Source organism: Manis pentadactyla, chromosome 4 (genome assembly GCF_030020395.1).
Source record: "Manis pentadactyla isolate mManPen7 chromosome 4, mManPen7.hap1, whole genome shotgun sequence".
In the NCBI taxonomy this organism is placed as follows: domain Eukaryota; kingdom Metazoa; phylum Chordata; class Mammalia; order Pholidota; family Manidae; genus Manis; species Manis pentadactyla.
The window spans coordinates 64,506,380-64,520,540 of record NC_080022.1 but is presented as its reverse complement, the minus strand read 5'-3'; the positions used below and the strand labels follow the sequence as shown (position 1 = coordinate 64,520,540).

The window sequence follows — 14,161 nt, the reverse complement described above, 5'->3', positions numbered from 1 at the left end:
CTTCAGTGTCAGATCTTGCCTTCCCACACAGATCTGCATCATTTCACAGGACGTGTGCTTTGGAAGGAACTTTGGAGACATTGAGTCCAACTTTCTATTTCATCAAACACTGAACAAATGGGTGGTCCAATCTATCTGTGAACATTTCACATAAATTACTCAATTTTAAAAACCTACACTCTAGTTTTGGACTTCTTGTGATTATTTTCTGAGATAAAATCTGAAATTTCATTCAGTGGTTCTAGTTGCAGTTCAATGGAAACACAGAGTTTACAACTCATTTGGTACCTGCTTTAATGCTTTTCAACTGTTTGAATTTAGTTCACCCTAAAACATTGTATCAAGCTAGTTAAATGTTTCCAATACTTGGAACAACATGACTTCCAATTCCCTCAAAATCCTGATGTTTCTTAACTGGTTCTCTTTCTTTTGAATGAATTCTTATTGGTCTGTACCTTTGAAGTATTGTGACTCTCATTGCAATAAAAAATGATCAAAATATTGGAAGAGCTAATTCAAGAAAGAAGAGATATAAATTGCCAAAAATATGCAAAAATGTTTTGTTTCCATAGTAATCAAATTAAATGCTAATTATAGCAAGATAACCTATTTAGCATGTATAAAATTGGCAAAGATGGAAAAAAATTACACCAATTTTTGGCAAAGGTGCCAGGAAGCCAAGCACCACTCTATGTTGGTACAATAAAGTAAAAATATCTGAGAAGTGTCCAAACATTCATGAACATGTTGATGTTGGAGGAGTGGTTAATTTGATCATGGCACAATGTAGCTACTGAAAATGTTTTAGGCTAATTTAGTGCCATTGAAAGAAATACCTGCAATTTCTTATTAAGGAGAAAAAACGCAGGTTACAAAATAGCATCACATTGCCTTTGATATCAATTTTAATATCCATAGAAAATACTGGATGGATAGATGCAGTGTGATAATGGGTGTCATACCTTTCTGTCTTTTTAATGTTTTGACAATGAAACTAAACTATGTGTCCAATCAGATACCAAGTAAAAATATCCCCAGAAGTGGTCTGATCAATATAGAACTTTCTTGAAATATTCTTTCATGCATCTTAGGTCATAATGACCTTTTAAATTGCTACATCTCATATTAGAGTGTTCTAAACCTCCAGATATGTTTCATGAGTACTGTTGTTAAGCCATGCTCCTGTCTTTTTTCCAGTCTAAGTGCCTGGCTTTACATTTGTTTCTGTCAAATTTCATTTGGTTTTATTGAACCCATATGTTGTGCTGTTGAATGCTTTTATCCCCTTTGTCTAAGGTTTCATACAAAAAAGCCACCCACTCAGAACTCTGCATGATCCACACACCCATTTGCATGACATTTATGTCCTTATCCAACGTTAATGTCCTTTTATCCATCAAATATTGTTTAGTATGCCCTTTTATTTTTTTACTAGAGATGAAACCTATTATACTCAACATCACCAAAAGATGTTGGACAAGCCATTTTAATTTGAAGTAAAAGTGTCACTTAAGGTGGCAGACCATTTTAAGTCAATTTCATTTTAAGTCAAATTCATTCATTACTTCTCTGGGGAACTTAGGCATGTGGAGGAAAATTATTTTGGAAGATTATATAGATTTTTAAGTGACTTCATAAGCATAGAAAACAGTATGTTTGAAAAGTTTGGCCAGTGATAGATGAAAGAACTCTTATCAATGTGTTAACGTAAGATATTGCTGGTGAACACTCACAGTATACTGGTGTTATTCAAGAATTCTATCCATGGGCTTAGGGATAGTGAGAACCTCAGTTTAATCTTATAAAACACCTTAAGATATCACCAGTTACAACTCAAAAAAAAATTCGAACCTATGTCATTTACCAACCACGTACTATAGTTTCTTGTTCTTAAAAGGAATTTCACATTGATCTAGAAGGTAAACACTGGCAGCTTCTCTTCTCTAATTATTTTGTTTGTAGAGTCTCAACTAATCTCTCTCAGTGGATAAACTAAGAAAATTTATATACTAACATGCAAAGCAATTTTTCCCAAGGCAGCAAACAGTTTCCTATTAGGTGAGAAAAAACTTTAGGTTGTGAAATTCTATTAGCATTAGGGGAAAAGGATTTCTAGACACCTTTAAGAAAATAATGTCAAAAGTAGAAAATAGTGGGAATGGAAGAAAAATGTTGCAGTTAAAGATAAAACGTATGAAGGACTTCTCTCCATGGGAATATATCCTGTGCTACTCGCGATGGACAACCGTTTTATGGCATATTAGGACGATTTTTCCTTGAGCGAGTTCATATGCCGATGTGAATAGAGAAAGGGAGGGGGAATGCAAGAGAGAGATTTGTAATTTGAAGATACGAAAACCAGCAGTTTCACTTTTGCCTTGATAAAAATCAATGCAACTCTATGCAGACCTGAAGACAAAGACAACTTGAAAAGGGAGGCTAATCTTTGTGACATCTTGTGAAGGAAACAGGTACACCAAAACATGGGCGGATAGAGATGAGGATGGATCTATCTTACTTTAACCACAGATCATTAAGACATTCAAAGACATGTTACTTCTACTGCTGGGAGAGTTAAGTCACTTAAAAGTGTTTCCAGCATATTAGTTTCTCTCTTTATTGCCTTGGGTAGAGGAAATCATATCCTCTCTTCTTGGCATACAAGGACCTAAAACAATATTTTGTTCCCTAGCTTATTTTGTTTGAACTGTGGGTACTGACATCATGTAAAGAAATTTTTTTCCTAAGTGTTCCTAATAATAGGATTATTGACATAATTCATCCATACAGTTGCATTAAATTGAATGATTTGTTCCTGGCTAAGTCATCCTGACTAGGAATATTATGGCAGAGACTGCTGCACGTTTATCATAAGCCTGTTCCTTTTTCCTTCTGGATCCACAGGCAACAATTGCCCACCTCATGATCAGGCCATGTGCCTGAGCCTGGCCAGTGGATTGTGGCTGGAATGATGCACATCATCCAGACTTGTCCATAAAACCCTCCAACACAGGATCCTCCATAGTCTATCGTCAGCAGCAGGCCAAATAGAGGACTTCAGTGGGTGCAGAGGGCAAAGCCACATGATGGAAGAAGCCTGTGCCTCTGAGTCGTTCTGGAGTCAAGCCGGTGGAGAGGAACGTGTTTTGGAGAGAAACAAACCCTATTCTATTAAGACGCTGAAGTTTTGGAGTTTTGGTTACATCTCTAGTTGTCCCAGCTAGGTGTGGACTCTGTATCAAAACCTCATTCCATCACTAGCTGTGCAACCTTGGGCATGCTAGTTAACCTCTCTGTGCTTCAGTTTCCTTTCATGTGAAATGGTGACAGTAACATTGCATAGCTGAAATGTTGCCCTTTGGTTCCATACATGTGTATGTAATTGAGGGGATTTAATGAAGTATACAATCCTTTAATAAACCAGGCATAGAAATTACTACTTTATTCCCAAAGGAGACTCTCATTTTAAGATCAGATCCAAATAGGGGTCTCATACAGAGTTTGGAAGAGCACTGTAAGTTGATTTGTAAAATGAGAAACTATCCACATATTACGTTCAACTGTAAGACTACTGAATTTTCTAGAAAAAATGTAAGGGTGACAAGGAGGAGTGGAAGAAGAAAAGGAGGGAGGTAATGAAGGAAGGAAGAAAGAATGAAGACTTCTCAATTTTATGTACTAACCCAACTTTACTAACAAATCTGACACAGCGAGGGAGGAAATACACCTTAGCATCCATTAATGTGGACACAGGCAATTCCGGAGGCCGACTAATACTTCCCTTGTCACTGTCCGCAGCGGGGCCTGGGCACGGAGTGTGTTGAGTACCTTCCCCGCCTCCGCCTTGCTTTTGTTTCTCTTAGAGACAAACACTCCCCCACGCTACTCACATCTCCTCTCTCACGCAAGCAAACCACATTGAGATATACCAGTAGCCCTTTGCCGCTTAGTAAACTTTATTCTAAGGCATAGTGCCTATAAATAAAGCAATATGATACCCAGAAAAAAAAAACAAAGAAAACAAACAGCCTTGCCAAATGCACAACTGTGCATTTACAGTCTCTTCTATAAACAGATGAAGATTGCAGGTTTTTAAAGTGAATGAGAGACTACAGCAAAAAACTGTGAACTCCGAAAAAAATGAGTGAAGCATAAAATATACCGTATGTAACAGAAATATATATTTACTCAGTAGCAATGACAACAAAGTTAAACAAAAGGAAATTAGTACTTTGAAGGTTCAGTAGCAAGGATGTGTGATATGCCCTGGTTTGGGTCTCTTTGGAACTTCTCAGAAGAAACTGCTCACTATATAGGCAAATATATGAATTTAACAGTTGGTATTTATTCGCCAAGATGTTCTTTGCTTCTCTGGAAGTGCGCTTCTATTTTTTTGAGGTCTCCAAGGTATGAACAAAAGGAGACAGATCTGTGGAGAAAGAAAACCTTTTCTACTTCATGAACAAATTGTGCCTATTCGGAAAAGAAAAAGTAAAGAACTTAAAAAAAAAAAAAACCCAAATGAGGTTTTCTGCAAAGTTACAGTGCCCAAGGACAGTTCTGATTTGATGCCTTAGCAATTTACATGGAATTTTACTCTAGTGGTTTCTCTAAAGTTCAGCAAAAACAAGCAACAGAACAATATGCAATTTCTGAGGCACAACAACCATTTTCAGAGCCTGTTGCATATGGTTTCAAAATTCTCTTTGACCAGTATCATGAATGGACTGTAAAGAAAAAACCCTTTCAATCTTGCATGGTGTTTGAGTCCTGTGGGGCATTTTGGGCTTTGCTATACCTTCCAGAAGGGTATATATATGGGCTCAAAATCATGTGCAGTCAGAGATGAGTATGGAACCAAAGGGCAACATTTCAGCAGCCAGTGCAGATGGCTTAGTTCCCTCACCCAGGCAGCTGAATTGGTTTGATGATGAGGGCACTTAGCCTCCTTGGATAATTCAACGATGGGACCTGTTAGTTACACCAAGCAATTTCCCTACTCCACAGCTCTTAGGAGTATCAATGGCTTGAACATCCTCAATAACATAAGAAGTAAGAAACTCACTTTTACATTCCTTAAGTTAGTTCTAGAATTTCATGATATTACAACATGGCATAGTCTTAGCAATAAAAGTAGATAATAGAGAATATGGACAATTATCTGGGTATGTTCTTTCAATTATATAAATATGTCTATACTTCAGTATAGGATTTATTTGATCATGAGTAGAATTCACATAATTGGAGGCCTTGATTTCCAGGAATAGACCCTTCTAGTAAGTCACTCATGAATTTTTTCCAGCTACTGTAGCACAAAAAATATAATGGAAAAAGTACTAGAGAAGAAGACATAAGAATCTCAAGACCTTGGTAGTACCAATGGCCTGTTTTATAGCCCCGGGCAAGTCTCTTCATCTCTATAGGTCTATTTCTTCAAGGGGTTGAATTGGCTGGTCTCTAAACCCCTTGAGGCTCTGAGAGTCTAGACTTCTAGCAAAGCTTATCAGTGGCTCCTTCAGTGACTGGATCTATGTATGCTTTAAAATGATGAGGCCTTGCCTTTTAAAAATGCAGTTAAGGGAAAAGCATTTTTTTCCCCTCATGGCTCAGGGCCTGTACATCATTTGTTTTGCTAAGACATGCAAACAAGTGACTGGACAACATATTTGACATGCCACATTAAACACTAAATGGGTGTGTTGTTAAAAAAGGAAGCCATCTGATTATATTTTCTTGCTTATTAAAACTAAACTGAGCCTGTAATTAGCATCTAATTAACACCACCAGGTGAAGTACTTTACCGTTGTTTTTTTTGTAAGGAAGTAATGAGTGATTCTCTTTTGATGGCTTTATTCTCCGGGAAAGGCCAGCAAAGTCTCCAGTTCAGACTTACTACCACATTGGCTGATTCATTCCAAATCCTCAAAGAGCAATCTCCTTAAATACTGCTCTTTTTCACAATGGTCACAGTTCTCTAGCCATATAATAAAAACCATGCAAATCTGAGTTTTGCTTATACTACAGACAGGCTTATTTGAATAGGGCGGACCAATATGTGTGTGTGTGAGTGAAGCTTGAGTGTGAGTGAAGCTTGATGTGATGTGTTTCAATGTGACTTCAGCTGAGCTGTAATCGGCAGAGCCTGTGATACAGATTGCTATACTTACAGGACTGATTTGTCACAACTGTGGCATCTAATTGTGTTCTCAGTTCTAGATTTAGCAGCTTCTCTGGCTTTTATTCTTCTGACCAGCTATTGAATATGATTTATGTACTTTTAGCAATCAGTACATTTAATTTGGATTTTTGCCTCTTTTATCAGGATTTAAAATGTAACCCAAAAATTTTAGATGAAATCTAAGCTAGGTTTTCTATGATTCATACACATCATTCAAAAATATGCCTTCACACACACACACACACACACATACACACACACAAATCGACTCTGTGAAGATACACAAACATCCAATTCACAAGGTTTCCAATTCACATTACCATTAAAACAATATAAATCATTACTATTTATTGATACTCTAACTTTGAAAGATTGAAACATTCATTTAAAAAATGTTTTTAAATTTCCTTGCTTTTTTCTAGGATTCTACATAATTAAAAACAATATTCACTATTTTTAGCCTGCATGATTTTATGCTGATTTCAGCAAATTGTGGCCATTTTCCGTAGTACCGTTTGTGGAAGGTATTAAAATATTTTTAATTTTTTACAGATGTTAATTAACTTCTGGGATACATACACATCAGCAATGAGTGAGTTCAGTTAAATTTTCCAGTGTGTAGATGCTGGAAGAAATTGCAGTTGACTAGAACCTGTGGCTATGACCAGAAATTTGCACGACAAAGTATTCTCCTTGAATTGCTCCTTTGCCATTCTCTTCTCTATCAGTAAATCTTAGATGGAAAATATCTCAACAGAGGAGAAAATAGATTTTGTATTTTCACTAGAATTAGGAAGCTGAGGGTAAAGAACAGGAAGTGGAAGTAGAGAACATTAAGACTGCAGAGAAAAAAAGCCATGCAATTCTATCAAAATGCTGATTACGCTGGAAATCATCCAATTAGGTCTTCAAATTGAGAATAATGTGTTTTTGTTGCCCACTTTTGGGAAAAAAATAGACAAGAGACAACAACAATAAAAATGTAGAGTTGGATTTAGTGAAGGAAAAAAAAAGACAGGGAGAGAAAGGCAGGATGGGAAAAGAAGGCCACCCTTCCGCCTGCAGAGGAAACACTGCCTATTCCACACACACCTACTGCCACAGAGCGAGGGATGCAAGCACTGCCAACGTCTCCATCTAAGGAAGCCATAGTGAGGCAGGAGATCAAGGCAAGTTTTTAACATTTCTCATTAGTAAGGGCTAACACAAATAGAGCTGGCCTTCCACTTACCAGAAACCTAAATTAAGCTATGCTATTTCCTAAGGCATTCTGATAATCAAGGATTCCTTTCATTTAAAAAGGGAGAGAAACAGTCTGTATTACAAGTTTAACATTTGTATCTGTTTATTTTTCTTTGAGGGGGCATTTCTATCCATCATTAGCTCAAGAAACCTAACATACATAGCACTGAAAAATCACATAAGGAAACAACAATGAAAGAATAACAATGATAACAGTTCCAGTGATGGAAGTGGCGCTTAGTCATTTTTACGGACGTGAGTACTGGGGTATCAGAAGGGCAGCAGAGAGCAAGAGAGGCTTTTGCCCAAGATGGCCCATTTTAATAACTAACCAGGGGACACAGCACTGGTAAGGACCTACGATGGGCTCCTGAGGTGAGATGCATCACACATTCAGACTCCAAAACGTTCTGTAAGTCAAACCTGGCTTTGTCTTTTGAATCATTTGCTAGGATAAAATCAGTCTCTCAGCTGCTCTCTCAGCAAATCAACCCTCTAGTATTTCAGGAGCAATGAGTACATGGAATACAAAGTCATCTCAAGACGGGAACAGGAAACTTTTCCTGCTTTCATTCCATCCTGTTTTCCCTGCTTCCTCTTCTTTCCCCACCTAAATAGAGTCATTTAAAAAAGAAAAAATCAAAAGTCCCTCAGTTCCCAGGGATCCTAGTCTATGGTCAAGAATATCCTTGTGCTATTTTTTGCATAATCCTCCTATATTGTATTTGGCCCTGAAATCAATTGGTTACTAGTCTACATAATTGCTATTCTATACAAATATTAACAAGGGGAGCAATCTGGAGTATTTCAGAGCAATTAACAAATTACAGATCATCTGTAAGGAGGCATCATATCTCAATGGGGTGGTCATGGGCATCACCCAGAACAGTGTATGTGAAAGGACTCTGAATGACAAAGCACTTTGAACATTAAGGTCATTATTGTTGTTGTCATTATGCTATAACGACCAATACACTGGGGAGAAAATAAACCCCAAGAAGGCAAAAGCTCTGGTCAGATTTAATACAAGGAATCATTTCCTCTCCATGTCTAAGAGTTGGCACTTGGCAATGACAATGCAGTGTATGGAGAGACACATCTTGGGCCTGTAAAATAGAATATACAAATATATATTATGAAGTATGGTAGGATACAAATTGATGTAAAAATATGCTTTGCTTTCCCTGTTTTCATGATTTAAAAAAGCATGTGATTTTGTGTTGTTAGATGTTGATGCAGAGTTAGTAAACCCTTTTGGTTATGTTTTCACAGTATATGTTATTACAGTGTTGGTATCTTACATGTTAAATAACATTCTGAAATATTTACGACTCAACCCAAAATAACTAAACATTAATACAGACCATCCTAGCAACATGTTTAGCCATATTGTTTGGGGAGTAAGAATGGAGTGGTGAGAACAGAAATTCATCAAGATTTGCTAGTTGGCCCATTTCAATTAAGTGTTTTACATAGTCAAGTAATCCTGACGGATGTCCATGATATCTTCATTGTTAATTAGGAAATGGCCTGAGGCTTCAGCTGTAGGAGGTACTGTATGAAGAGGGTGTGTCTGGGAGAGATTCCTTCCCTGCCTACAGGCTAACAAGTAACTGTGGCAAGATACTGGTACCCAGACAGCATTTCTTGGGTCAGTGTTTGACAATCAAGTGCTCTTCAAGATGGTAGAGCTGCTCAAGCTCCAGAGACCACGGAGGCAGAACCTTGCCGTATGAGGCCAAACCCTGTGGCTTTTGGAGGTTACTGTTCAAGAATTCTGGGCAGCTATCTTGAAGGATAATGTTCCTATTTCTTAGGTCACTGCTGTCATGTTACTGGCCTTCACCTCAATTCCAGTTAAATTATAAAGTGCAATATGTAACGTTGAAACTTCAGAAAGAACTCAATGAGCACAGCCACCCTCTGTGGAATCCTTAGTTTGAATTACTGGCAGAGTCAACATCCATATCTGAGAATGTACAGAAACTTGATCACCATTGTTGCTGTCTTAATCATCATTGCCATTAGCATCACAGTCGCTGTATCACAATTATGTCATGTGGCCTGGCAATATCAGACAAACCAACATCAAGACACTGTCCAGTTTGGGTGTGTAAATATTATCCTGTGTTTCTTGGCCCATTTAGCAAACACTTTCTTTTCAGTGATAAACCTATGCCCCCCGTATGGGGCATGTTCATGAAGAAAATATTCATCACACTCATCTCTTCCTTGTTCATAGTAATGATAGGGAACTTTTCTATACCCTTCTGTCCTAGAAAAGAAAAAAAGAAAAGGAGAGAAAGATTGAGGTGAAGAATGAAGCATTCATTTGCAAGAATCCATTTGTACCCAGTAAATGCATTTACTTGCAAACCCATGCATGATTCTTGTCCATGAAGTCAGTTAAAAGCTATTATGTATAAAAGCTTTTAGGAAGATGTACCAGGTCCTCAGTGCTTTAATAAATCAAATGAAATTTATATATCATGCCAATTACACTCAAACATATAGCTATCCTTTGAAGGAGGAAATGGTGCATAATGGAAGCAAAATTTGGATAGCCCGATGCTCTTGCAAAGCTTGAAAAAGCTTTGTGATTTTCAGAGTAAGATATTTGGTTTATCTGTACCCCATTATGCTTAGTTAGGGTAGAAATACTTGATCATTTATCATATGTTACCAGTTTGACAATATGATTAAAACACTCTCTGAATTATATTGTGGCAATTGTTGGTAGGGAAATATATTTCATTACTTTGATGAAGCATGGAAGGTTTGTTTTATTAAATAATTACAAACACTTCCACTGGCAGGGATATTACTGTGGATAAACATACCCATTTTAAATAAGGACCTGGCAGATTACTCACTTATTAGTGACATGTAATTTCCAGGAACTCTTGCTAAATCATCAGCTTCTATAAGGCTTCAGGACATTTTGTCCTTCATGATCAAATATAACCATTGAGTAGATAGCCATCCATCAAGCCATTAGAGCAACAGAAATGCCAAGCTCACTTTGCAAATTAAATAACCACTAAACTTGTTCTGTATTTCCAAGCCACGAATCCCTGATACGCCACTGATTAAGGAAAAAAAAAAGTCCCTTCTGACATTTGACATTAGATTGTAGTAAATATTTTTCTTTTTATCACCCCTAAAAGTCACAACTTGATGTACTGACAATAAAATGTCATGTCAGCAAAGAACGCCAGGAAATAATTGTTTCTTTATCTGGGTCTCAGATTTATGGTATCAAAATGTATTGTGATATTTTGACAAGATATCAGAATTGGAGATGCATAAAAATAATTTCCGGTGATCTTACTTGCAGTAGGTGTCATTTATCATCCCGTAGACGTGAATGCCGTAACAGGCATCCATGGCCAGAATGAAGGTAAACCACCCCGTGCTGAGATAAGAGCCAGACTGGACTCTGTGGGGGAAACAAAAACAAACAACATACAGAACAAGACAGAAAACATGCACACGGCCACAATAAAGTGTGGTAAGAAATGAGAACCTTTTATCAAAAACAGAGCACTTGTTATCAAGAAAAAGCATTAAGAAACTTGACAATCTGTCAAAGATATGCACTTGTTTTGAATTATCCCTGAATAATTTATAGGCATGCTCTCACTCTTACTTCCTTAAGCCTAGAAGCTATGTTATATGGAAGAGGAGCCATATGGCAAATATCTGAACTCAAATAATCCTGTTCCCTTCAGGTGAAGAAATAATTTATTTGACTTCCCATAAGACACAAATTAGTGCTGTGTATCAGAGGACAGGTTGTCTACAAGTTGCCTGGAGCCCCGATGGGAGCTGAATGGTAATGGTGTTATCATGCTCACCTGGACAGAGTACTCTCTCTAAGACTTGTTGGGCTTCTAAGCATAAATTAGATGCAAATTAGGTGAATGTCCTGGTCTATGAAAACATCTGAAGAGCTTTCCTTCACTGCTTTCCAGGTATCCCAAGACAAACTTTTCCTTTGTATGACCTATGTTACCAATCACTTCAACACATTTTTATTGAACACCTACTTATGTGCCAACCACTGCTGTAAATGCTGGGGATACAGTAATTACCAAAACAATCAAAGCTTCTGTCTTCATGGAGGCCAGAGGATCACTGTTCGGAGGCAGCTATGTTAAAAAGGTCAGAAATGCCTCTTTGGTGATAGTGCCAAAGAGCAGGGAGAAAAGGGGGAGGAGGGGAAGAAGCCATGTGAATCACATTGGGAAAGACCATGTCATGAGCGCAGATTTTGATCCCTGTCTTGGCCACATTGAGAATGGTCCTTGAGGCTGGAACCCTTCTTTAACAAGCAATAAGGAGCCCTCACAGCCTGTGCCAGTCTCACTGCCTTGTATGGGAATGTCGTTCCCTGCTTCGGAGTCAATGTGTACTCCCTTGTTCTGCACAGGCATGTGTCATATGGCAACTGGCCGCCTCCAGTACTGCATCTGTCCCCCGCAAAGAGGGGAAGGAGTAGTTTGTTCTGTGGCATGAGAGGGTTGCATGCAAGCCAAGGACTCTGAATCAGCTGCCAGGAACGAAGGACCCAGTGGCTGGGGGAATGATGTGCACACTTGGGGCTGCTCTTGCCCTGTCTCTCGGTGTGAGTGAAGCATTGTTCCATTCTGGGCTTGTGGTGTGTCTTCCCTGGTGATTCTGACAAAAAAGATGCAGTGGACAGAAGTGCTTAGACTTTGACTCCTGGTGATAGGAGTCAGATGCTACTTGCTCAACAGACCATGAGAAAAATGTGCTCCAGGAAAGGGAAATAAGGGCAAAATCACAAATATGGAAGCGTGCTTGGTATGTTTAAAGAGAAGATGGGACGCACAGCAGCAGAAATGGGAGAGTGGCTGATGTAGTTAGAGGTAGTGCTGATTAGAGGGGTCTGCCAAGTTCCAAATGGCTCAAGGGAGTATTTGATGAAAAGCCGGATTTCCATACTTGTCTTTAACCAAAGGGACCCAGTCCATCCCCAAATGATGACTGCCTCTCTTCTTAAAACTCTCCCTGTAGGGGCATTTGGGTTACCCAGGTTGCTGGCAACTGGTAACACTACTTTTAAAAAGACTAAACCTCATAGCTTCTATCTAGACGGCCTGCTGGAGCACAGCCAGCTCTTCTCCTACAAACTGAAACTTGGCCACTGATAACCGCTCTCTGAGTACAGCTCTCCAGCTTGTAGCTGCTTCCACTTATGTCCAGTATTGTTGATGCAGTTCTCCAGTACCAAGCCATGAGCATGCTATATAATTAGGACCCCAAATCCTTTGATTCTTTTTCTTTTTTAAACAGGCACCGCTTAGTATCAAATTACTTGGAACAAGCAAGCATTTCAGGAGCAACACATATCAGAATGGGGGTTGAGAACTGCATTTTTAAACTTTGTTTTTAGACTTAGGATTTTCTGCAAGGAGAGAAGAGCCCAGCCCATGTATTTCTTCCCCTTTGCTTACTTGACACTAAGTCTGGAATGCCACTTTGTAAGTAACCTTTCCTTGTATCTTCTGGTGTGTCTTCTAAATGGAAAATATTCCAGAAACAGGATCACACTGAGTTACATGCACTTTATTCTATGATAAGAATAGTAGCATCAGCCTGGGTAAGGGATGGGTGCCAAATGGGTAGGAGGATGTACTGCAGGGAGTGACATCTGACTAAAGAGCAGCTTTGCTTATTATGCAATTTAACTTGCATTCTGAGGTCTGAGGATGCACAACAACAATGCAAACTGCTTAAAGCACCATCTGTTTAAAAAGTCTTTATGTGAAAATTGGGAGAGATCTGAAGATGCAAGAGTCTTGACTAAAACTCCCAAGTTGAATCTAGAAATTTTGTTTAGGTACTGAATATTTTCCCGGTTATTATTCCTATTTAACTGCATACTCTCTTCTCCTCTTCTTGTCTTCTCATTATAGTTTTCTACCTTTCTACCCTCTCTATCTTCCTACCTAGGCTGACCGAACATTAGTAGAGATCTCTAAAAATCATAGCATTTATCCGGACATGATGAGAAAAAACAGGTCTTACTTATTCACCCATTTATTCACTTTTTCAACAAACATTAATTGGGATCCTGTTATGTCACTGACTATGCTAGAAGCCGGTAATGAATATTTTCTTAAAGAGCACATGGCCTAGTCAGGGAGGCACACATGTTAAAGCAATTAATCACAATACAGCACAACAGAGCACAAGCCCGGGAGCTTCCGAGCCAGCATAGAGTACGGCATGGAACTGAGAGTGAGGCTGTCTGGTGTCATAGTCCAGCTCTGCCACTACAGAGCTTTGGACAACTTATTCAGCCTCTTTGCATCATCTTAGTTTCCTTGACTCTAAAATGAGATGTTTGAACTAAATCACATCTAAGGTTTCTTCCAGTTTTAAAATCAAATGATTCTGTGATTATCACCCTCAAATACTTAATCTGTTTTAAGCTTTAACCATTTGACAGTAACCTGCCCCATGCATGTTGGATGCATAATTAACAAGCACATTAATTATTTGGATCATATTTAATGTCCACTTGGTGGCAGGCATACCACTAAATGTCTGGGGCTTATACAAAAAGGGTATGAAGTTTCTATCCTACAATGGTAGTGACTACAGTCATTAAACGTTTGGAGGGAAGAGCTCCATGTTTCCCTCTTTCACGCTACTGCTCATGGAAGGTGCTGGAATGACTGTCCAACACCAAAGACACAACTGGACCACAGT

The 14,161-nt window shown here is 38.5% G+C and overlaps 1 protein-coding gene across 4 annotated transcripts in view; it reads right to left on the bottom strand.

The window, feature by feature from the left end:
• Nucleotides 1-14,161, bottom strand: part of ST6GALNAC3 (ST6 N-acetylgalactosaminide alpha-2,6-sialyltransferase 3) — a 647,729-nt gene that overhangs the window by 118,892 nt on the left and 514,676 nt on the right. For 2 of the 4 annotated variants that reach the window (XM_036890105.2, XM_057500337.1), the window contains exons 4-5: nt 10,752-10,859; nt 6,486-9,695 (exon numbers count right to left, since the gene is read on the bottom strand). The exons of 1 other annotated variant lie outside the window; for it this stretch is intronic. In XM_036890105.2, the coding sequence (XP_036746000.2) occupies nt 9,509-9,695; nt 10,752-10,859 (295 nt within the window). In that variant the 3' untranslated portion in view covers nt 6,486-9,508. Of the gene's footprint in view, nt 1-6,485; nt 9,696-10,751; nt 10,860-14,161 lie in introns of those variants that run through there. One more of the 4 variants, XM_036890106.2, reaches the window with a different exon arrangement.